The sequence below is a fragment of the Vombatus ursinus genome, unplaced genomic scaffold (genome assembly GCF_900497805.2).
Source record: "Vombatus ursinus unplaced genomic scaffold, bare-nosed wombat genome assembly UNPS02009062.1, whole genome shotgun sequence".
NCBI lineage: Eukaryota > Metazoa > Chordata > Mammalia > Diprotodontia > Vombatidae > Vombatus > Vombatus ursinus.
In genome coordinates, this window is record NW_020948840.1 from 12209939 (window position 1) to 12236573 (window position 26635).

Below are 26635 nucleotides of genomic sequence, written 5' to 3' on the forward strand. Positions count from 1 at the left end.
AGATTTCCCTCCTAAACCAAAGGGATTTGGGACTTCTTTCTTCTTCAAAAACTGGTCAAAAAATCTTCCTCAAAAACTGGTGAAAAACATCAATTGGTGGTACAAAGGCAGTACCAATGCCTTAAGGTATCCTAAGGAGAAGTCGACTTTTAATACATTCCATTTTTTCTTAAACAGTTCAACTACCCTAAACAGTTGTGAATAAGAGTCATAAAAGAGGGAAAAGGCCTATATAGATAACAAAAATATTTATAGCACCCTCTTCTTATAGTGGCAAAGAACTGGAAAGGAGGGGGAGTGTCTACCAACTAAAGAACAAATAAACAAATTGTGAGAAATAAGAACAATTCTCAAACACAATGCAATAATCAACCATGATTCCAAAGGGCATAAAATGAAAAATTCTTACCCACTTCTTGACAAAGACATAATACATTACAAGTCAGAATAAGATACACATTTTTGGACATGGCTAATATGGAAATTTGTTTTGCTTAGCTATTTGTTACAAGGATTTTATTTTCCTTTCCTTTTTTTTTTTCATTGAGGGTCAGTGATGGGAGGGAGAAAAAAAATAAACATTTGGTAATTGAAAAAAAAGAGGTCATAAGGCATCTACCCTTTCATCACTAGGATGTCCTTAGTAAAATGGTCAAATAGAATATTCTTCTGTGAAATATTGCTTTTGCTCACTGCCCTCAAGCGGCCTGACATAACATAGTGCCAGGCACATAGCAGGTGCTTAATCAATGTTTATTGAGGTGACTGACTGACAGAGACAGATAGAAATAGAGATAGCATTTTTAATTAGGGGAAGCAACAAATTGGGTTCAGCAGCAAAGGAAAGGGAAAGGTCAAGGAATCCTTAGGGTGCACATCTAGGTCATATGTAAGTATCTAGAGGCCATAGCAATAGGGCAAGTTGTAGGACCCAGAAGACCTTACCTTAGGAGACAGTGGGCATGACAGACGGTAAGGCAATGCTAATCAAACCATGATTTCACGGTTTAGTATGGTGTATACTATCTGACAATTCAGCAGCAACATAGGACATGGCCCAGACTGACAACCTCCATACCCCCATACCAAGTCAGCAATCATTTATTATGCACTTACTATGTGCCAGGCATTGTGCTAAGCACCTGGACTGTAACAAATACAAGCACGAAGAAAGAATTCCTGCTCTCAAGGAGCTTACGTTCTAATAGAGGAAGACAACAAATACAAGGGAGCTGAAAATAGGGAAAGGGGCTACCCTTCAGGGGCATGGTAGACAAAATGCAGAGAGCCAGGACCACAGCCTGGAGAGGAAAAAAGATATGGCTGGCCTGAGTATGCTTAATATACAGGCTATGGGAAGAACTAGGCAGTCAGAGGAAGAGGTCACAGGGGTATAAGGTACTTCCAGTGTGCAAAACCCCATGTGGAATGCACTTCCAGGGAGAAGAAGTGTCTGTGGCACACATGGTAGAGAAAGTATAGAGATTCAGACTGGTAGAGGAAAGCACAAAAGGATGCTAAACATTTGATTTTTTCCCCCAGTCTTCTGCTATTAGCATTCCTTTCATTTCTTCAATTTTATCCTTTCCTGCTGTTGTTTACTTATTTTTTTTTTAATTCCTTTAAGTCTCCAGGTAAAGTACCTCTTTAATTAATCAGGAAGTTTTTATTAAGTGCTTGCAGTGTGTGTCAAAGAAAAAAATAATATATTCGATGTTTTAGGCACAAGATTGTCAAAACCTTTTTTAATTAAAATTATCCCAATCTATGCTTTTTCCTTCTTAGAGGAAAAAAATTCCAAACCAGCATTCACCTCACACCTTAGGAAATAGCCCTAACGTAAACTATTTAAGAATTGCAATCTATAGTATTTCTGAACAACAAAAAATAATTTTTAAAAAATTCACAATAAAGCCAGTGAGGCCAGTGGCTAGAACACCAAGCCAGGAGTCAGGAAGACCTGGGTTCAAATTCAGCCTCAGACATTTACTAGCTGTGTGACCTTGGACAAGTCACTTAACCTCTGTTTGCCTCAGTTTCCTCATCTGTAAAATGGCTATGATAATATAGCTTCTACCTCCCAGGGTTGTTATGAGGATTAAATAAGTTAATTGTAAAGCACTTAGCATAGTGCCTGGTACATATATAAAAGCTAATATATAAATGTTAGCTATTAATGAGCCTTGCAAACATTAAAATGCTACATAAATGCTAGCTATTCACAATATATTAAGATAGAACGTAGTTACAGAGCCCAAAGTCAAAGTTCAATTAATAGTATTCCAATAAAACAATCTTTCCTTAATATGTTAGTTAATCCTTGAAAATCACTTCTGAAACCATTGACTGAATAATCAAGTCAAAGTTCTCCCACTCTAAATCTGGTTATCTCCTTCAATCTATTTTCCCAGGCTTAAAAGCTCCTCCTAGATTTTTATACTGTTTTCTATCAGAAATTGGTTAAGTTTTTTTTTTAAAAGGGTGACAAAAGATTTAGGAGAGGGCATTTTTCCTAGAAGTTGAAGGACTAAAGGATTTTAAACTAGAGAAATAATTCCATATATATGAATATATATATATGTGTGTGTGTGTGTGAGTGTGTGTGTATATACACACACATATATACATATGCGTGTATGTATATATGTATGTATGTATAAGAAAGAGTGGTCTTAATAAGGCTTTCACATGTACCAGGCACTGTATTATCTTTTTATACTAAAATGTGCTATTTAGCTAGTTTTCCACAGTTATGAATTTAGTTAACATGGTCTTCTATGATCCTTTTTGTCCTTCTTATACCCTCATATAGTTTGTTCCTCAGCCTCTACTTGTATGACTGCCAGCATTCTTGAAGTATGAGGTGAGGATTACATCTCTGCGATAATCCTTCAACCTAAATCATTTCAGTATCTTCCCCAATGGCATGAAATAAGTTTGAACAGGATGGGTGGGAAATTTGTGGCAAGTCACCAAAACAAAGGATAATGAAGATAAGGAACTTATTATCTTCATAGTCTTCTAAAATACAATCTTATCTACCACAGGACAGGTCAATAAAGGCTTGAGAACAATATTTTGAAAACAAAAGTGATTGAAGGAGTAATCCTAAATTCTTCAAATTGTTCCATTTTGGGGTAGTTTTCTTTTTTTAATGGAAGATAACCAGTAACTAAGAACATATCTTATTCTCTACAGGAATGGTTCTCAAACTCTTTTCCGTTGGGTCCTCAGAGCAGGCACAAAAACCACTTAGCAAGGAGCTGGTTCACCATATTAGAAATAGTAGTTCAAGACTTTGAAACAGCCCAAATACAAGAAATTGTCAACACACAGCTCAGGATGTTTTCTAAAGAACTGGAAACGTCCATTCCATCTAGATGCAGGCATTACATCAATTTGCTTGAAAGCTAGAAATGTATCTCTTGCTCTAAAGAAAAAATAAAATTCAAATATTTAAGCACTTCACTGATCATTCAACAAACGTTATTAAACACTTACTATATGCTAGGCATTGAGGATCCAAAAATAATAAAAACAGTTCCTATCCTCAGACAGCTTACATACTACTAGGGGAACAACATGTAGACAGACTGGACAGACAGACATAAATAGACAGTTAGATAGATGAATGATAGAGATAAATATGTGTGTACATTTGTAATCTATGCAAATATAAGTATATACAAATAAATGCTTATACATACATGTATAACACAAAACTTATTTAACATATATGCATGTGTGTATTTATGTATGTATATACACACACAAAGACGTACCATATAGGATATATGAAGCAACTTGGGGGTGGGGAGGAGCATTAACACCTGGGGAGCCAGAAAAGGTCTTGAATAGGACATAGCATCTGTGCTAAGCCCAGAAGGAAGACAGAGGATTCCAAAGGAGAGTGTGATGGAGGCAGAGGATTCCATGTGTGGGCGATAGCTTAGGCAAACGCACAGAGCTTAGGGGCTGGAATACTGCCTGCTGGGAACACAAGGAATGCTGGTTTGGCTGGAATGCTGAATGTGTAAGAGGATGTAATGTGAAATCAATCTGGAAAAACAGGTTCGAGGCTAACTATAAAGGGTTTTATGTGCCAAACAGAAGAGTTTGTATTTTATCCTAAGCAATAAGGAGCCACTGAAACTTCTTGAGAAGAGGAGTATTAATGGTCAGAACTATGATTTAGTATTATCAGTTTGGCAGCTGTGTAGAGGAAAGCAGTTGTTACTGAACCATATACACAAACTCGGTGGGATACAAAATTAAGTGAGGCTTTGTGGCAGAAAAATGAATAAAATGCTTAAGCATCACCTATATCCAGACTCTGGAATGATATTTTAATATTCTTTATGTGTGTAACATTTTTGAAAAACTTGACCCGTGGCCTGATCACATTAATAACCTCCTGGTCACTCCCCTTTCCAATCCATCCTTCAAAGTACTGCCAACGTAATCTTCCTAATGCATAAGTATGATAATATCACTCTGCTGATTATGAACGTTGCCAACCCAATGATTAACAAATAAAATATAAATTCTTTATCCTAGCATTCAAAACCCTCTACAAGCTGGTCCCAACCAACCTATGGTGGCCTATCATCACTCTCCCCTTTATGTACTCTATGCTCCAGTCAAACTGGACTAATCACTGTTTCCCAATTACATCTTGCCCTCTTTCACTACCACGCATTTGTACACACCTTCCCCTGTGCCTGGAATAGACCCTCACGCTGTCCCCCGTCTCTAGTCATTGATATCCTCTTGAAAAAAAGGCTTAGACAACTTAAAATTATACTTTAAAAATCATTGAACAATAAAACTCTCTGGCCCAGTAATACCACCACTAGGCATACCATAACCCTCTTCCAAATGAGGTCAAAAACAAGAACAAGTTCCCATAGATACAAAAATATTTATAGTAGCACTTTTTGTAATAGCAAAAAACTTGTAGGAAGGTGGGTGTCCATCTACTAAGGAATAATTGAACAAACTATAGTATGTGAATGTATTAGACCATTATTGTGTAACAAGTAACGACAAATATTAAAGAATTTGGAAAAACTTGGGAAGACATATAAACTGAAGCAGAGATAATTGAGAAGAAACAGAAGGAAATTTTATATAACTAAGATGGTATAATAAAAAACAAAAAAGAAAGACTTTAGTATTCTGTTCATTACGTTTGGGAGTTGAGAGAACGTAAAGGCAAAACATCCTTCTATTAGTCAGCCAAGAGGTGATGGACTATAAGTGTGGAATACTCAGGCACACATTCTGAGACATGACCAATGTTTATTAACTATACTTGTCTCCAAAAAATGTTCTGTTGGCAAATGGAAAGAATCACTGGGAAGTGACAATGACTTTTTTCAAAGTATTGAATTATTTTTTAAAAAAAAAAAGGTTTAAATGCTAGTTTGTCCATTTTGCTATCCCTAACCCTCAAAGTGAGAAGTGATCCCCTCCCTCTAGATATAGGTATCTCTGTCTCCTAGAACGGAGCTCCCAGAGGGCAGGTATAATGCTCAGAGCAAATCACAGAGTATTCATTCTAGACAGGAGGTATTTAAATGGATAAACTCTTGGTAAGAATTCAGCAGAAAAAATTCCTATTTCAGGCATGTGTTGAGACTGAGTTTCTATGATTCTACAACTAGAATTCAATAAAGAAACATATCAAAAGAAGGAAACATTATTTTCTGGACTCAAGAAATATAGAACGTAAGCAAGATCCTTGAAGGAATGGACTGTTTAGTTTTTATCTTTGTATACTCAATGCCACAAGGTACTCTGTGGCCTATTTGACAGCTTTAATAAAGTATCATTGTATATAACGTGAAGGTACTGAAATATGTGTAAATACTTGTAATACAACAGAGACAGCTTTGCAAAAGGGCTACAAGCTTTTGTTTTCTTTCCCTATCTCCCCCAAAATCAAAAATGCAAAACAAAATCCTTGGAACAAATATGCATAATCAAGGAAAACAAATTCCACATTGGGAATGTTCAAAAACATATGTCTCATTCTGTATCTTGAGTAGATCACTTATCCATTAAAATGTGGGTAACATGCTTTGTCATAGGTCCCCTTAAGACATGACTGGTCATTGCACTGATATAAGCTCTTAAGTGTTTCAATGTTGTTTTTCTTTACACTATTGCTATTATTGTATAAACTATTCTCCTGGTTTTGCTCACTTCACTCAGTATCAATTCATAGAAGTCTTCCCAAAACTGTCACTTTTGTCATTTCTTACTGAACAGTATTACATTACACTCACATATTTTAGTCTGTTCAGTCATTCTCCAAGTGATGGGAAACATTGTTTGCAGTTCTTTGAAAGGCACTGACTCTAAAAGATCTAAAGGAAAAGTGTTATAGAAACAAGGGCATATATTCAAATGGATATGTAGTCTCATCAATTTGAGAGTTCTTTTCAACAATGAAGCTAACAACCCATCCACATGTGCTTATTCTGTGTGACTCTTGGCCATATCCTCCTGTAAGTTTGCCACAAAAGGTCCATCCAATAATCTGAGGGCCTTCTTTGTTTTCTCCTGACATCATGGAGCATTCAAGTTGTCCTTGCCTATCATCTCTATGACCAGTTCATCTTCTCTTCCTATCACATACCTTCTTGATGATTTTTTTTTTATTTGCATTCTTCTTCAACATTCCAAGCTCATTAGTTACAAGTTATATAACCTGTTCATACCCACTATGGTCCTCTCCATTGCCTTCCATGTCACATTTAATTTTAATTCTTCAGGCTATTTTATTTCATATATCATTGGCTTAATGTAACACTAATAGGACTGTACTATTAAAAAGATGGGTCTTTGTTTCCATGGAAAGCTTGGGGCTACTAAAAGAGCCTTGTAATTTCCCTAAAGCAATCCACCTCATTCTCATCCTCTTGTTCAACTCTGGGCCATCTATTGTATGTTGTATGTGTGTTGTCCATCTGTATGTGTGACCCAAATGTACATACTGAAAGAAAACCTCCACAGGTTTTCTACTCAAATGCATATCATGATCTGGGTAAAAGAAATTTTTCATCCACCTAGTCTTGCCTGCATGAATGATCAAGCCAAACTTTCTCAAAGGATTACAGATTCTTCCAAGAAGTTTTGTAATTTTCCAGAGCTTGATATAATCAGCACAATGTCAGCCACAAACAAGAACATCTGGATGACCTAATCATCAACTGAGACCCTCTTCAAATTGGATCTCTTCATCTTAAGGTAAGCACCTTTGGCAACAATACATCTCAGTCTTTTATGCTTCACCTAATGTTTTTTTTTATCAGAAGGTAATTGGAAAGGGTTATTTCTGTTATGTCTTTCAAGAAATCTTGAATAATTTTGACATATGAACAGGAGATATCTCTTTGGAAATGTATCCTTAAGGTGCTATTTTGCTCTACTGAATCAAAAGCTTTTCATAATCAGCCAGCAAAGAGAAAATGTCAACTTATATTCTCTAAACACCTTTAAATCAATCTGCAAAATGGGCAAGATATGATCCATTGTTGAATATTACTTATAAAAGTCTGTTTGTTCCCTACTAATACCTTAAGTGATCATGCCCAAGATTTGTATGTAGATAAGTCACGTGAAGATTTTGTATGGTGGTTACAGTAGGTAGAAAGGCTGATAGTTAATGTTTCCTTAGTTGCTACAAAAAATTCAGGCTATACACATATAATATACATATATGTGGTATAATATGCACATGTATGTGTGTGTGTGTGTGTGTGTAGTCTGAGATATTTTCCCACATCTTTTTTATCTTCCTCTTCTTCAAATAACTCATCAGTCACTCATCATCACAACTGTGTATCCTCCAGCACAGAGCTCTCTCTCTCTCTCTCTCTCCCTCTCTCTCTCTCTCTCTATCTATTTATCTATCTATCTCTATCTCTCTTTACAGATATATATATACACACACATACACACATACATACATACATGTATGTGTGTATATATGCATACTCACATATGTATGTATATATGTACACACACACACTCATTCCAATCCAGATGCTTTTTCTATTTCTATTCTTTTTGGTTCTATTTCTAAATAATAAAAATAGCTAACAATTATACAATGCTTTAATGTATGCAGAGTGCTTTTCATATGTTACATCATTTGATCTTTACAAAAACTCTGTAAAATGGGTGCTACTTTTTATCTAGTTCTATAGATAAGGAAACCAAAGCCCAAAGAAAGGTAAGTTACTTGCCTAGGTTCATACAGTGAGTAACTATCTGAAATAGAAGTTGACATTAGGTCTTCCTGACACCTAGTCTAGTATTCTATCTATTATGCCACCTAGCTGCCTCTATAAGCCCATCTGAGACAATGATGTTAGGTCAAAGTGTGGTAGGTCAACAGGCTCTGGTGGTGCAAATAGCTTGCTGTAGCAATCTTTACAGGTCTTTCCCACTTTTCTTCTCTTTGTAGTCTTCCTTCCATTTTTATCCTTAAATGCCTATAAAAATGACTTTGCTGACTCAAATATCTTGTCAAGCTTTCTTTAAACTGGCTTCACTCTCCCATCTCTCTCCACCTGATCAATAAATCTCATTTGTTGAGTCAAGGCAAAAGAGCATAGAAAACATTTTGGTCAATAAAATCCAAATTTTTTGTTAGCGAATTGTTCTATAATTGTATCCTGCAGAGCTATTCAAACTAGACTCTTTGGCAATAATGTACTGTCATGGTGAAGGCCTCCAAATCCTTTGCCAATTTCTTTATACTTAACACATCATGGAAGATTAGGTGACAGGCATACACTGGACATTAAAGGTTATCCACAATGACTTCCAGTTCTTCATATCGAGGCTTCCTAAAACATTTTTATCATTCCAACTTTGAGAAATACTTATAGTTAACTGACAAAGTTGACAGAATATAGGAATTCCAGAAATCACAATTGTTCACAATCTACTGTAATACCTTGGTGTGACTCAACAGTCTTGTCTTCATCAGGGCAATTGTTATCTGTCATTTAATTATTATTCCACATCATAATTCAAGAGATTTCCTAGAAGAAGTTACTTTATATAAAGCCTGTAGAAATTAAAACTCTTTAAAAAGTTTTATTTTTCAGGCTACATAGAGAAAGAGATTTTACTTGCTTAACAAGTATACAGAGATAAAGGTTGGTAAACACTAATGAGGTAATACTTTATGACTATTTCTCTTCATGCAGGGACATTAAAAACTAGGTGACTATCTTAAGTTAAGGTTTCAAAGTAATCTTCCCTGAAGACAGATGACAGACTTATATTAAGAGTCTAGCTCCTTCTTTCTATTTCTATGACTTCAAGTCTCTAATTTTCTTTTCCTTCCCATTCATTCAAATCTCGCCACACTCTCCTGGTAGCCCATCAAGAATAATTTTCATCTAGTCCATCAAGAATGACTTTCTCAAAAGATAGAACACAGACACCCAAACTAAATGTTTGTTGCTATAGTTTTAAACTGGGCAGTTAGGTGGCAAAGTGGATAGAGTGCCACTCAGGAAGACCTGAGTTCAAATCTGGCTTCAAATGCTTACTAGCAGTGTGACCCTGGGCAAGTCACTTAACCCTGTTTGCCTCAGTTTCCTCAGCTGTAAAATGAACTGAAGGAGGAAATGGCAAACCACTCCGGTATATTTGCCAAGAAAATTCCAAATGGGGTCACGGAGAATTGGACATTACTGAAATGACAGAACAACAAAAATTGTTTTAAATTTCCAGACAACGAGAGAAGAATAGTTTTATGTCCAACAAAGAATACTCCTTCCTTCCCCCCAAAAAAAATTAGAAACCAAAATGAATTCAGAGTTTCCAAGTGCCAAATAGTAGTAAGAAGAAAATCTCTGCAAATCATGCTTTTCTCAGTGATGAAAGACAGTTTCTTTCAAACTCACAGTTCACATTCTCTTTCATTGCTTATGGTCCATGCAATCAGTCAAACTGGGGCAGATCAGGAAGTTATTGGAACTAGAACGCAGGCCTCAGGCTCTCTTGGTTGAATGGTCTACCATTTCTCTGAAGGAACATTTTCTGCACTGCCTGCCAGCAGACACTTGGTAATACCAAAACCACAAATCATCACATTCTCCACCCTCTGAGCCAGAGCTTGTCCTGGAGCTTCCCACATTGTAGGACATTCACCGTGTTGGGCACTGAGACAATAGTTCTTTACAAATACAGAGTAAAACTGCACACCATTTCCTCAATCTACCAAAAATGTGCTGATAATTAACATTTTAAAGGCAGGGAAATTTTTTCAATTGAAGCAAACCTTGCCGAGTTATGCAGGGAATTTTTAGACCTTACCCAGGAATGTGTTTTGGCTATCTTCTTGAAGAAGCTATTTTGTCAATCTAAACTAGTCCCAGAGACAAGCAGACCCAACACTCAAGCTGTTCCACACTGAGAAACATTTCTCAGAAATCGAGACATCATACATAAATAGCCATATATCATTAAAGGTGAGTCAGGTTGGGTTATTATTTTCTGCCTTCCAAGGAAACTGACTTGCATTAGAATAGGAAACCATGTTAAATTTCTGAAGCTTTTTTTAATATAGGAATTCACTTCAGATATTTTTTTCTTACTTCTTTTTCATTTACTCTGGCCTGATACATCGGAGCCATAACACACCATCAAACCCTTCCACAACTTGACTCTCTCATTTTGGAATATAGCTGACAGTGTACTCACACTGAAAAGGTGATACAACATGATCCTGTCCCATTCGTAGAGGTAATGAGCCTTCAGTGGATTGCTCTCCTGAAATCATTTTCTGAGCTGGAAAATACTTGGGCTTGAGCACATACTCCTGCATCTGACCATGATGAATCATCAGATTCTGTGAGGAAAGGGGTGTCACTCTGTTGGAAACCAAAAAGAAAAAAAATGAGGACAAGGAAGTAAATAATGGATAAATGTGTTAACTAGGAAGAAAAGAATAAGAAATGAGTTAAACTTGGAGAGGAGCATAAATTCCATTCCAGGCTCATTTTTTCCTTGTGTGTCCTAGCCTAAGATTCATGACATTTAAGAAACTAACAGCTTACCCTAAAAACCTCATATACAAAAGTGAATCTGCCAGCCTCTATAAAAAGGAATATAGAATAGACTACAATATTTTTGGTGGCTTATACAGAATTTTCAAGGCATCGTTACAGAGTCTTCATCTAAAACAAGAAATGTTGTTTAAGAAAATAACAATGAGAATTAAATCAAATAAGATACACACACATGCATACACACAGTCAGATGTAATGCTCTGACAGAAATGGTGGGAGAGATGAGGAGATAACAGATGCAAGATCCATGTCCATAGCATGTGGTTGAGGCTGAGGTCATCATGACCATACTCCCATTAGTATTCTGATGTTTTAAAGAAGACAGAATGGAAATTGACCTACTTGAACTCCCAGCTAATGTCTGAGATATGTAGGGCCAGCCACCTGACTCTGAATACAACAAAGAAATTCTAGTTGAGAAGCTAAGTGCCATCTCCCACCCACACCCACAGGGTCTTGATCTCATGCAAAATCAATCCAGACTTGGGGAGTTGGTCATCAAATGTCCCTACAACCAATAAAGTCACAGAGCACTGGAAGAGGGCCATAACTATCAAGTTCTTAGAGGTCCCCGAATCCATAGGAACTTTAACCCACAGCAAGTGAGGTTTGCAGAGCTACAGGTCTAGAGGAAGAAAAAGATGGAAGATCATAGGACTTCAAAACCATACCTGTCCCTTTACTCATTCCATATCACCTGCTGGTATCTGAGTCACTCAACAGAACCCTAGAAGACCAAAGAGCTGAAGTAGAAAAGAAAGGAAAGAAAAAAAAAAAGGTTCATTGAAATATTTTTTGCATGAAGGCAGGAAGGAGGTGAAGTAATCAAAGAGGAAAACTTGAAGCACAGATTGGAACTGAGGTAAAAGATGCCTTAAAATGTCAGAAAACTGAGGTTAGAGGACATGAAGTAGGACAAGTCCAAAGAACAGCATCTGTGAAGGCAAGACTGACTTCCTTGGAGCCTTTCCCTCAGAAGCATCCTCTTCAGCAGACAGGATGTGTGGGCCATGACCCCACCTTTCTTTCCTCTTCTGATGCAATGCAGCTGTGAGCTCCAGGGAAGCTCTGGCACAAGACAGGGCTGAAACAGATGATTTCTAAGGACCCTTCTGGCTGTGAGAGGATGCTTCTTTGAAGACAAATTTCATTACTATTTTCTTTGGTGTGGTTTTTTAAATACTTGAATACAAATGGCATATTATCTACACACTTATAAACAACCTTGTTCCATTAAAACTTTTTAAGATTAATAATCCCTTAAAGAAACAAGCTAGGAGCCCCCAAAAACAACAGTTAAAATGGCTGGCCCTTAAAATAAACAAAATCTTAATCATCATCTCTCTAGCTTTTCAAAAACATGACTGGGACTTCTACACATAACTGCTTCATTTTTCACCATCCTTACTTAGTTCTGTATTCTCCCAGACAGTTTTCCTTCCTCTGATTTTCCAATAATCTGCTCTAGTGTACATTTATGAGAAAGGATTATTAGATTTTTTTCTCCTATCCTCAATCCATGATAGAATCAACTGAATATAACTAAAAGTACATGCAAACTGTTTCTTAAAACTGCACAAATCTGTGAACTAAACGTACTCTCCACTGTCCCCAAAATAAGTACTTCTCAAGTATAGACCATCCTGGAGAATTTCATGCTGATCATGTCAGCCTGTATTTATATATGCCATTTCTCCACTGTCTCACATAAACAATTTCCCTCCCCTTACCCCATCAGAAAAACGCCAAAATGACATTTCATATCCTCTGAACCACGATCTATATTCTCATAAAACCTCTTAACGTGAGTGCCTTTCCTGGGATTATCTCCACTTTATCCTGTATATATTTTGTTTGTACATAGTTGTTTATGTGTTGTCTCCTCCTATTAAACTGTGCATTCTTTGAGGACAGACTACTTTTGCCTTTCTTTATATATCCAGTGTTTAGTACAATGCCTGGTACATAGTAGGTGCTTAACAAATGCTTGCTGACTTATCTTGGCAACTAGTTAATTTATTCATTAAATCCAGATGATGGGACATGCACCTGCCTTCCTTGTATAACTCAAAGGAGTAGCCCTAATGGCAGAAAGTTCAAGCCAAGCAGGAGATGGAAGACTACCCTGACAAGCTAGTAAGAAAGAATGACTTCAGATGATTGGGCATGAGCGTTATAAACAGTATATAATCTTTCATCAAAAGCAGCCAGTAGCAAAAAGATTTTAAAAAATCCTTTTTAGCTCATTTTTGGTTGTTGTTATTGTTTCTTTTGGTAGTGACACTAAGACTTCTCAGTATATGTTATTTGGTGGAGAAAAGGTATTTGTATACAAGCAGTAAGTAGGGTAATATAGTAAGTATCATTAGATGTCCATATTGTTCATTAAATCCAATTCTCTTTAGTTAGGCAAAATGGCTTAGGCAGATGCCTAGGAAGAGCAGTCATATCCAATTCAGGAAGAGTCAATAATGTTCCAAAGATTAGGTAAATTCCTGAGTAGAGGAAAGAACAACTCCCGTCTTGGATCAAGAAGCTGGCGTCTATATTGGGACTATTTAAACTATTTTTAAAAAAAAATGAGATAGGCCAGGTTGGTGCCATGGTATCTGTGAAGGACTTTCTGATTCAAGAGATGCCATGAACCAGAAGACCAGAAGTGCCAGAGCAAAGGATTGGGGATTTCATCAATGCCATTCCATTAAACCATGGCCTTCAGGTATAGGGTGATGTTCTGGAAAGATAGATGATATACAAGCACACGATTTGATAGAGACAGCTGAGTTGGAAGGCAATTTTGCAACTCTATTCAGGGTCAAGAAGGAAAACTAGTGACAGGAAGAGATAGAGAATGCAAGCACTTGAAATAAAAATGCTCAAGGTTTTGACAACCCTTGAATTTTAACTTCCTAACAGATGCCAATGCCCCAAATCCTTTGCCCTGAACTGGATATGACTACTCTTCCTATAGCGTGTAGTTCAGGGTCAAGTTGGACTAACTGAAGCAACTGGTGGATTGATTGATTGATAGCCTTTAGGTAATAATAAAAATAGCTCATACATATGCATATATACATAGCACTTTAAGTTTTGCAATTGTTTTATATATACGCATATGTGTATGTGTATGTACATTTCACTTGATTCTCGTAACAAACCTGGGAGACAGGTGCTGTCATTATCCTTACTCTATAAATAAGGAAACTGAGGCTTAGAGAAAGGTAGTGGTTTAAGTGACAAGTTAAATGTAAGATGGGAAGCTATCTGCGCAAAAGTAGCAGCTAAAGTCTTAAGAAGCAATGAAATCTTTAAGGAAGTGAGTAGAGGGAGAAAATCATAATACTTATCAAAACTTATATTGAGACCAAGAAAAAAGAGATAAGTGAATAAGGAAAGAATAGTCATACAGGTATGAGAACCAGGATGTGTAGCATCAGAGAAGACAAAATAAGCCTTCATTTCAAGCAGGAGGCAATGGATAATTGTATAAAATGTCACAGAGAGGCCATAAAGATGGATGAAAGGTCATTGGATTTGGCAATGAGGAGGTCAGAGTTGGTCCAGCAGAGTAGTAGCAGTGAAGAGGCTCCTGAAAAAGAACAGTAAGGAAAGAGGCATTGGTTATAGACAGCTTCATTCAAGAGCTTTGGCAGAGGAGCAGCAGGATCCCATCAAGATCTCAGATAGTGGAAAGTCATGGATCTTTATAGTCAGTGGGAATGCAACAGTACAAAATTCCTTTCCTTAAAATAAAAAAGATGAGTCACAAATTGTTCATGTTCCTACCTTCTTAAATGGGAGTTTTTAGCCAAAGGAAAGTCTAAAATTTTCCATATTGCTACTAAATTCAGTATTTGATCTGTGCATGGAGTGGGAGATTTTGGCAAAAACACAGGTCCCTTTCTTGCTGGGAAAAGAGGGCTCCTAGATCTCACAGATAGGACCCCTCAGTAGACTATAGAAAATTTACCACATATTTAGCATGCCAGTGTTTATAAATGAGAGAAAGGGGAAAAAGGGACAAAAAGATACAGGAGAAAGGGGGACAGTGAAGTTCGAATCACCTAAGTTTTCGGGGTATATTTCCAATGATATCTCCTTCTTATGGTTGTTGAGAAGAGCAGATGGGAATAAGACATGAGTCTCAGTAGTAGGCTATTAAAGGGTAGAAAATGAGCAACTGATGAAAACTAGGAGTATCATAGAATCTCAGAACTGCAAGGTCATTTGGTCCAATTCATACTTGAGTAAGATTTCCCTAAAGGGCATTCCAAAACAACCCGTCATTTCTGTTTGAGTACTTGGAGTCAGAGAAAATTTCACCACTTACTAAGGCAGCCCATTTCACTTTGGGAAATCTCTAGTTATAAGAAAAATTTTTGAGTTTAGACTGTCTCTTCAACTTGCATTTATTATAACTAGTCTTGCCCTCTAGGTCCAGGCAGAATGAGTCTAATCTCTTTTCCATGTAACAGCCACATAAATACTTAATGGCATTTATCATACCTCTCCTATGCCTTCTTTTCTCTCAGTTAAGCATCCCTTCTTCCTTCCAGTGATTCTCCCAATAGCATGACAATATCACCATCCTGGGTACCTTCTTCTGGGAGTATTCCAATTTAACAATCTCCTTCCTAAAATTTGGTACCCAGAATTGAACACAATATTCAAGATGTAGACTTGACAAAATACAGTATAAATCACCTTCCTTGATCTGGATTCTATGCCTCTTTTAATAAAGCTTAATATTGTGGCAGCTAGGTGGCACAGTGGATAAAACACCAGGCCTGGAATCAGAACTTAACACTTACTAGTTGTGTGACCCTAGGCAAGTCACTTAACCCCATTGCCTAGCCAAAAATAAATAAATAAAGAATAATACTGACAAATTTTGATCAATCACACTGCTGACACATATTGAGCTTGCATTCCACTAAACTCCCCAACTCCTTCCACCAAAATTATTTTCTAACCACAACTCCTTTAACTTGTACTTACATAATAGATTTTCTTGAATCCTAGTATACAGCTTTACATTTATCCTTATCTGATTTCAACTTACTAGTATCCAGACCACCATTCTAAGCTAAAAGGATCTTTTATATACTAAATCTAACCCTAAGTGTTAGCTACTCTTTCTAGTTTAGGGTCAATTGCAAATTAGATAAGCATGCCTTCATTTAAGTCATCAGTAAAAAGGTTGAGAACAGCCAAAGACAGATGAGCTAGAAACTGTTCATGTTCCTAGGGTATTCTAACAGAGACCTCCTCCCTCCATGCTGACATCAATCAGTTTATGACTTTGAATCTGGTCTGCACATACTTTATCTAGCCCTCTACTCTCCATAAATCCACGGGGGAACACAAGAGACTTTGTCAAATATTTTGCTGAAGTCCAAGTATAGTAAGTTTATAGCATCCCCTATTACAATGTGACAATCTGTCAAAGGTACAACCTGCTGTTGATGAAACCATGCTGGTTGTTATTGATCATTGCTTCCTCTTAAAAATTCTTTTTAAAATATTCCATTAATAACTCATTCTAGAATGTCACTAGAAAGTGAATTCAAGCTCATTGACATGAAGTCTACAAATAGTACCATCTTTTTTTTTAATCAAGATATCTGTCCCCTCTAGTGCTGCAGTATCTCTCCCATTCTCTACAATCTTTCAAAAATAATATCTTCTAATTTTTTCACTATAGTTTATCCCATCCTGGACTCATTGAGAGTAACTCGATTCTCTCTTACTATTTCCTTACTTATTTTGAGTCTCTACTGCTAATAGTTTTTTTTTTTTATTAATCCTTCCCATTCTGAAGATCATTCTTCTTAATAAAGAAAAAAGAAGCAAAATAACAGTATATTTGTGCCTTCTCACCATCCTCCATTATCAGTGTGGTGTATATTAAGGGAGAACTAGCACCTCTGTGTGAGGGCTTGCTGAGCCCTTTTCAGGGTTGCTCATCCATCTTTGGTGTCCACCTATCAGCCAACTCTCACCCATGGTTCCAAAAAGGTACAGCATGCGCAGTAGCCACACCCCAGTAAAACTGTCTCTGCAGACAAGCTAAACCAGGTTGAGAATAAAGGGGGCATCTACCCCAAGCATGTGAAGACTTTCCCCCAGGCAGAATGGGAGACTCAGAAAAATTTGTTCCAACGGCCATGAAAGCAGCTGAAGCAGGTGCAGTGGAGTGCTTAGAGCTTGGTCAAAGATGCCAAGGTGCATCCTAGGCGTCCTTAGTCATCCTGACTTTTGTTGTGCCACTGGACTTGGCTGACTCTGGAAGAGACAGTGAGGCTGATGACTTTGTGCAACTCTGCCTCACTTAAATCCAATCCATGTACAAGTCAAGACACCACCCTGGGATGTCATTGATCTTCTTTGAAAACAAAGGATGAACAACAATTATCACTGTCCTATCCACAGTCCTAACCCTTCTTTGATTTTCCTTTAGCCCACAACATGTCTTTTTTCTTTAAACTCTTCATTATGCTTAGTATTCACTGTTCATTCTGAGCTCTAGCATCCAATGACACAACTTCTAAAAGTCACTTACTTTGGTTAATGAGTTCCATGTGCATCTATTCATTTATTCATTAACTCAACATTTATCAAGTATCCAACCTTGAAAGACCTATGTCAGGCTCCAAGGATACAACAATAAAGACCAGCCCCTGCACTCAACAAACATGTTACACTTACAAGGAAGGTGAGATGGTGTGGGCATGGACTTTATAGTTCAATGTAAGGAGTTATGGCAGTAAAGGAAGAGCTAGACAAAGTTTTCAATCAAGTTTGAAGACAGCGTTAGTGACTGGGATGAAAGAGGACAGGAAGACCACATGGAGGCTGTACCTCAATAGAACCTTAAAGTTGGATAAGTAGTCTGAAAAGGCAGAGATGATGAAGCAGTGCAGTGGTGTGGAAAGGTTTCTGGATTTGAAGTCAGAGAACATGGACTCAATACCTGGCTCTGACACTCCCCTATGTGGTTGTACTAGATGACCCCTAAAGCGCCTTCTTCCAACTCTAGATCTGTGATCTTGTGAATGCATTCCACATATGAGGACGTGACTTGTACAGACAAGTGCCCAGAAAGGGGAGATGGTGTGTGAGATTTTGAGAACAGCAAATACTCCTATTTGTCATGAAGGAAGAGAGCAGAAGTTACTCTTTTCATGTTGAGTCTGCCTGTGGCTATCTTTGTACAGAGAGTCAGCAACTACTACTAGTTATTTTTTTTCTTTTTAGAATTAGTGTGGGATGACTCTCTCCTACAGGAGCACAAGACACTTAAGGGGCTCTAGTTCTACCTTTGATGGAGAGAGCTTTAAATCTATTACCTAAGTCCAAATATTCCACTGAATTTCCTTTTCTGCATAAGCTTCCAACATAATGACATAGGTTGGGATTCCCTTCTTCATACTGATGTTCCTTTCCATTTTCACTTTAAATCTCTTCTTTCATTTTTAAAACACTATATTCTCCCTGAGAACTTAGAGAGGAGAGAGGTATTCCTTCCTCTCTATCACTTTCTCACCAGGGGGGAGATCCATCTGCACTTTGTACAAAAAGAATGAAGTACAGCTGCCCATGTGGTTTGTTGTTACATTTATAGCCAGTGACCTCATTCATAAGGGCATCCATCTCAAATTTAATATGAAAAGGGCTAAGCTCAGTCACAGCATAGACAGATAATAGAGCCTGAAAGCTACAGTAGAAAGAGCAAGTTCTCTGTAGTCAGAGGACCTGGGTTCAAATACCATCTCTAGGGCTTACTACCTGTTTGACCTTGGTGAAGTGGCATTACCTTCAAAAGCCTCAATTTCCTTACCTGTAAAATGAGAGAGTGGACCAGGTGACCTCCAAGGACTTTATTAATTGTTGATCTCTGAACCTAAAATAAGTTGTGACTGCTGGGCTTGAGTGAGACTTAATGAGGCAGTGATGTACAGTGCTAAGAGTGCTAGATTTGAAGGCAGAGGACTTGGGTTCAAATCCAGTCTCTGTCATTTACTCTCTTTATACCTTGGTCAAGTTAAACTCTCTAGGTAGAAGTCTCTTCTTCTATAAAATAAGAGAGTTGGACGAGGTGACTTCTGAGGTCCCTCCCAGCTCTAAATCCATGATCCCATATGAATGTCACAATGAAAATAACCAAACAAGAAAGGAAGAAAAACTTTAAAATAGAGAATGAATATGACAGAGAAGCTGGAGTCAACAAAACAAAGTATAAAGCTATGAGTAGGAGGAGAAGGGAGAAATGATAACACTGAAGATATACCGGTAAGTATAGAGGACATGTCAGTGAGAGTTATTGGCATAAACTTTGGAAAGGAAGAGAAACAAAGGAATTAGGAGATGATTTTTTTAAAGTAAGTTAAAAAAAGTAAAAATGTGGTAAATTTAGAAGTTGTTACCAGAAAACTGAGTAACACTATACAAGCAATTTCTAGTGCCAATTTTCCTATATGTAAGTTATACAAAACATACATCAATAGTGCTTATACTGCCACTGACACAATTTTTTGTGAAATTCTAGAACATAATCAGGAGACATCTCACATATCTATCACAAGTTAAAAAAAGAATGATTAATGCAAAACCAACTAATGTTTTTATGTTTTGATAAGAAGAAGTATGAGGTGACAACCCTCAAGAAAAGTCAGACAAACTTCAAATTGCAATTGCGTGTAGTGAAGGACTAATGGGCAAACTTCAAATTCTAACTGTTTGTGCTGAAAGGCTGATGGGAAGAGAATTCTTGGCTAAAGAGAACAGCTATTCCCAAATGTTATGTAATTATTATAATGACCAATCTTTGCCGAACAGAAGAGATAAAATATACCTCCCTCCTTTCCTTGAAGTGGGGAAACAACGCATGGAGAATGTTGTAGAAAATGGCAAACACTGTCCCTGTGTCAGTTGATTTTGCTTAACTACTTTCTTTGTTACAAGAGAAAGCTAGGCAGTGAGGAGGATGCGAGTGAAGATGGGGAGGGGAGGATAACATATCTAAAAATGACCATGACTTTTAAAAAAGCATAAAAAAATTTTTGAGAAAAAGAGAAAGTGAAAATCTATTCAAAGGAGAGGGGCACCTTGATGAAGACCATGATGAAGAAATGTTACAGTAAAAGGCAAAAAGCCAAGGCCCAAAAAAGGAAAACCAGGAAAGCTCTATGTAAAGATATTTCAGGAGAGTTCTGTGCCTAAAGAATTAAAATTGATGTACTGTAAGAATAGAACATTTTAAAGAACTTTAAGAACCTACAGCAAATGAGAAATTTAGCACAAAGCAGAGAAGCTGTGTGGATTACTTTACATAACAATCCACTGGTGAGAGAGATGGTCCTGGGACCAGAGAGATAACATCTCACAGAGACAAGAGGTTGGACAGGAAGAGAAACAGCAACAGCTGGTCTCAGAATGTGCTACAGTGAAAATCTTTAATCCAGTCGGTCAAGATTAAGAGAAATGCAGAGTGCACAAACTAGAGCTACAAAGAAGGAATCTGTGGTGCATTGCTGTTGCTTTTGCTGTTATTGTTGTTGTTTTTAAAGACCAGGGAGAAAGAACAAAGGACTGTGGTGTTGGGCATAAAGAGCCTTGAGACAGCACAAATGGTGAGTATATAATCACATTAAAGAGTTACAAGAACTAACTAGAAGGATCAATTACACCATAACAGACTCTCCTGTTTGTTTTCTCTCCTGAAAATAGAAAAACGAGAAAAGGATAGCATTAAGTTTCTGGTGGTGAAAAAGAAATGTATAGATGGAAAAAGCAATGTGACATAATGAATAGAGAGCCAGTTTCAAGTCAAAAAGACCTGAGGTTCAAACCCTACTTTTGACACATCCTGGTTCAGTCATCCCTGGACAAGTCACTTAACCAATTTCATTGCCCTCAAGCAACTCTCTGAAAGGTGTCAAATTGTAAAATAGTTAACAGTTATCTGACACAGGTGGATGGAGAATCCCCACAGGAAGTTCTTTATATCAATGAAATCATAGATCCAGACCCATCCCACCCCCCACAAAAAACCACTAAGATGTTATTATATTCTTTATCTGATGCCAAGAACAAAATTGTGAATGTGTATGCTATTTAAGCCCATTTTACAACTTTGTTAAAACCGGGTAAGGAAGAAATGAGACAATATACGGGAAGTGCTTTGAAATGTCCTTCATAAAGGACTGAAAAGCACAAAGTAGTAGAAGGAACATCACCATTATTGACGCAAGAGGAAAGAAAAGAAAAAGGGTGAAAATTTTTAAAAGGAGGAAGAAAATAAAAGTGAAAATCTATTGTTTTCCTTTGGCTAACTTTCATTCTAAAACATGTATTGCTTGTGGCACCACATCTTAACTACAAAAAATGAAAGTATTCCTGAAGTGATCATGTTTGACTTTATTCAGAGCCTTAAAGAATACAATAATCAAAACCTTGAACTGGATCAATTGCTTAACAGGAGTCCAGGAAGGAAAATTCTAGAGTAAAACTGTAGAATAATGAAAAGAGTGGTGAACTTGAACCAGAAGACCTTGGTTCCAACCCCTGCTTTCCCATTTACTATCCATGTCACCTTGAATAAACCACATCACTTCTCTGGGACTCAGCTTTCTGATCTATAAGATAAGAAAGGTTGGACTAATTAATCTCTAAAGTTTCTTTGAACTCTAAATTCATGATCTTATATGAAATCGACAATTTCTAATAAGCAATCTCCTCTATTTTCTGTCTTTGTGTAACTTCCTGAAACAAGAAATAAGAACAGAACAACAAATGCTGTTTATATGCTAACATTTGCTGGATCAAGGATGGATCTTTCCCTGACCCATACCCCAAATGCCAAAGGAAATAGGGATCTGGATTAAGGAAGAAAAAAAGGGCAGAGACTTTTATATTACTCCCTATCCTCACACCTATAAATCATGAATATGTTCTTCAAGAAGAGACCCAGAAGGAGCTAGACATAGCGAATACCAAAGAACATCACAAAAAAAAATAAAATTGATTATATTTCTCATTTTAATGCCTTAAACACTTGTCATTTTATCGATTTGGTTACAACTTCCATCAGCCTCACAATTCTCCTAACAATGAAGCTGATGGCCTTTGAGAACTGCAAAAAATGCATCCCTGTTTCTCCCTTTCCCCTTTCTACTTTCCATCTTCCAACTTGCCTTAGCAATAACTGTGAGGTAGGTAGTACAAACATTATTACCTCCATTGTAGGGTAAGACATCAACTCTACAGTGATACAGTAGCCAACTTAATATTTCTATCCCCAATTCTTAGTGATTTTCTTCCCTCCTTCTAGTTTTATATACTGCCTCAGTATTGGACTTTCTACAAACCATATCACATAAATTTTATCTCTACAACAGGGGTTCTTAACCTGGGGTCTAAGAACTTTTTTTTTCCATTTTGAAAACTTTCTCAATATGAATTGGTTTTCTTTGTAATCTATTTTATCTTGTGCATTTGAAAGCATTATTCTCAAAATTTCACCATACTGTCAAAGAAGTCCACAATGCAGAAAAGGTAAAGAATGCCTGATCTAAAGAAACATCTCCCAGCATGCTGCATTGGTCCCCTGAAGAGAATTCAAGAGATGGCATTGACAAGAGTCACACAAGATGAGCACGCATGGATAGGTCACAATCTACACTAATGGAAGGATCATAGCTATATGACCCCTAGTACAACCCCACCATTTTGTAACTGAGTAAAAATTGGGCCAAGGGAGGTAAGGGCTCAAATGACATAAGAAGTAAGAATTATAGTTGGAATTTAAACCTTGGTCCTCTGACTCCAGAGCCATTGCTCTTTCCACTCGAGTAACCTCAATTAAATAAATCAGATTCACTGAAATACTAGAGAATATCTCTACATTGGGACAAATTATGTTAGCCACCAACCATCTCAACTGGGGGATTCCTAATGGCAAAGTATTTTCTTTCTCTAAAATTTCTAATGGCATATGGGTTCCAACTCCATTCCTCCCAAGGACCCGTTGCCATGTCTGAGAGTCTGTGTCTACTCCGGCATTAAAGTTACCCAGAAGTATAAGCTTGTGATCTTTTGGCACTTTGATGATGAGGGTCTATAGGTCTTCATAAAATTCTTCTTTTACCTCATCAGGGTTCATCATGATGGCGACCATACGTACTGATGATGGAGACATGGAACTTTCCTTCAAATGGTAATTGCATTGTCATGAGCCTGTCAACTCCTTTTGGGAAGCATACAAGTTTGTTGATTAGATTAAGTTTGGTTACAAAACCTATGCCAGCTTCACAATGCTCCCCCTCACTGTGGCGACTCCAGAAAAAGTGTACCCAACTCCAACTTCAGTTAGCTGTCCTTCATTTACCAGCCTTGTTTCATGCAGGCCTGCTATTTTGGAAGCAATACTTGCTGAGTTCTCTCAAAACAAAAACTGTCCATCTTTCAGGTCTACTGGATTTCATGTTGTCTATAAGCATATGCACATTCATGTACCAATGGTGCATGGAATCATCTTTGCAAAAGTCTTTGTACATTCTTTTGTGTTTCAACCACAGGGTAGGATCTTCGGGTAAGCAGGCCAGGGATGAGTTAGGTGAAACAGACTATTTTTAGGGCATCTTTTCTAGCCTCTTCCTCACATCAGGAAGTGAGCAGTGTGATCCTTTAAAATGAATGCTCAGACATCTGGGGGCTGCTGAATCCCACTCCTGCTTCAGTCCAGTGAGAAGATGACCCGATGGCCTGGGCCTCCTTCAGGCAGGGCTGTGACTACAGCTCCCAATGTATTTGCACGTGCTGCTTCATCACTTGCCCACCACCATAGGACTTTGAGGTAGGTAAAATGGTATGGGTGATGCCTTTGACTCACATATAAACTGGACTTAAGTGACGCAGAGATGCACAAAGTCATCAGCCTCACTCTGTCTTCCAGTCATCAAAGTCCAATGGCAAAATAAAAGTCAAGACAACTGGCAATGGCTTAGGATGCAGTGAATGACACTGATGTCTTTGATGTCTAACCAAGCTCTTAACACTCCACAGCACTTGTTTCCACCACCTTCATGGCTGTTGGAACAAATTGTTCTCATCTGCCTTTTCTGCCAAGGGAAGCCTTCGCATGCTTGAGGGAGATAGCTCCCAACTCACCATCAGGTTTGAGGCCCCTCAGTTACCCTCAACCTGCTAAAACGGTTTACTAGGGTGTGGCCACTGTACATGCTACAGCTTCTTGGAGCCACAGGTGAGAGTTGGGTGGCAGATGGACACCAAGGTGGAAAGCAGCCCTGGAAAGGGCTCAGCAATCCCTCCCACCAGAGGTACTAGTCTTCTTTTAACACCATACACCCCATTATTTGGTTCAGTTATACAATAAAAGACATAATAAAACATTTGATATCTATGTTATTAGAGGAAGTGAAGGGCCACAAAAAAGGAGAGGTGAAAGCATATTAGAAACAAATTTTTCCTCAGCTGTTCCAACTAGTCCTGTCCTCCAAGGCTGCTGTCAGCATTCTTTTTCATTTAGTGCCATTATTAAATGTTATCAGAAAAGTAAAACATAAGTTGGTTTCAAGTGGATATTTCTCCAGAGCAAGGAAGCCTAGTACTTTGGATGGTCATTCTGTACACACACAAAAATGTACATTTCTGTAATACTGAGGTCAAAAGAGCACAAAAATTATATTGAAAAAAGTAATGTGGAAAAATGTCATTTTTAAATGTAGCATGGCTAATATTTATATAACACCTACTATGTGCCAAGCCCTGTGCTAAGTGGGCTTTACATTTGATCCTCACAAAAACTAGGGAGTAGGTGTTATTATTACTCCCATTTTACCGGTGAAGAAACTGAGAAAGACAGAAGTTAAATGACTTGCCCAGGGTTACAGAACTAGGAAGTGTCTGAGGCCAAATTCGAACTTAGGCCTTCCTGAATCTAGGCCCAGAGATCTATCAGATGGGTCACCTAGCTGCCCACAGAATAGTTAGTTAATTTCTTCTGGCTGTGTTTTTTCCCTACCTTTAATGTAACAGTGATCAGACCAAACCAAATCCTTAAATGCAAACTCTGTAAAGAAGAATTTTGAAATCCTAAGGTGAGTTCAATAAGTCTGTTTTTCCCAAATGGCTTTTGTTGTTTTTTCTCTTACAAATGCTGCTAAACTAGGTCACCTAAGTAATAAATACTGAAAGCACTTAACCAAATTCTAACATCTGTTTCAATCTACTTTAGGGCTTGATCCAGCCGAAACAAAACATCCCCAGCCCTCCAGTGCCTGCAAGGTCTACTAAGGCTGGAGATGCAGATTTCTTCTCAAGCCAATATATCCAGTGGAAAATCTGGCCTGCTCTGACACATTGGAAGCAAACTGAAGAATTACTCTATATGAAACTGCCTTAGATGGGGGAGGAATTCAAGACATCTAACTGTCTATTCTGGATGCGCTACCCATTTCCTACTGGATTACAAAGCCTGGAGTAAAAATGTCCACATTACAAAGTGCAATTTCAGCTTGAAATGTATAGATCTATTCAGAGAATTTAATAAAGATCATAGTAATACTTTCCTATCTTCCCTTCTACATCAGGAGAGTTTTATTCTGCAATTAATCTGTCCTATTTCTACTACAGGATTCCTGGGAATTTATTCAGATGTGTGTGTGTGAGAAAAGAAAGGTGAACCTCTTGATGTGATAAGTATGCTCTTAAAAAGCTGTGCCCAAATTAATTTTTAAAAGTAAATCATTTATATGCACTTTGAACTTAATATTTAAAAGTATAAGAGATTCACTGAATGAGGTGCAGTGAATAGAATGCCAGCCTTGGAGTCAGGAAGACCTGATTACAAGTCTTCCCTCTGATTCATACTAATTATATGGCTGCACACTTAATCTCGGAGCTCCTCAGGCAAGTTTCTAAGCCTTTAAGTCAAATCTTCACAACCTGATTCCAATCTGCCTTTCCAACCTTATTATACATTATTCCCTTTCACATTCTCTACATTCCATCCAAATTTCCCTTCTTGGAGGCTCTTCAGAGTCAACACTGTCTCCTATATCCCTGCCTTGGCATCGACTGTCCTGCAATACCTCCTCTACCCTTAAAGATACTCCCCCTTCCCCAGAACCTCTTAGAATTCCTAGTTCTCTTAAAAGCTCAGTCCAAGTGTCACCTTATATACAAGGTCTACCCTGTTCCTTCTATCCACAAGTGCCTTCTCCACTCCAAATTTATAAATTTAGTACCAGAAACTTTTAATTTCATTGGCATAAGTATCTCCTAGGTGAGGAAACTCCCTCCACCAAGGCAGGTGAGTGCCTTCTCTTCAACTCATGGTCTTAAAGACTTGCTAGAGCACTGAGAGATTAAATAACTTGCCTTGGGTCACATAAAACATTATGCGTGAGAGGAAGAACCTGAACCCAAAGTCTTTCTGGTTTCCAGGCCATCTTCTCTGTACTACATCACACACACACACACACACACACACACACACACACACACACACACAC

At 37.7% G+C, this 26635-nt stretch overlaps 1 protein-coding gene across 2 annotated transcripts in view; it reads right to left on the bottom strand.

Annotated features, from left to right (window-relative positions):
* Window positions 1–26635, bottom strand: part of LTBP1 (latent transforming growth factor beta binding protein 1) — a 485724-nt gene that overhangs the window by 312465 nt on the left and 146624 nt on the right. For both annotated transcript variants that reach the window (XM_027850411.1, XM_027850410.1), the window contains exon 4: window positions 10732–10901. In XM_027850411.1, the coding sequence (XP_027706212.1) occupies window positions 10732–10901 (170 nt within the window). The remainder of the gene's footprint in view (window positions 1–10731; window positions 10902–26635) is intronic.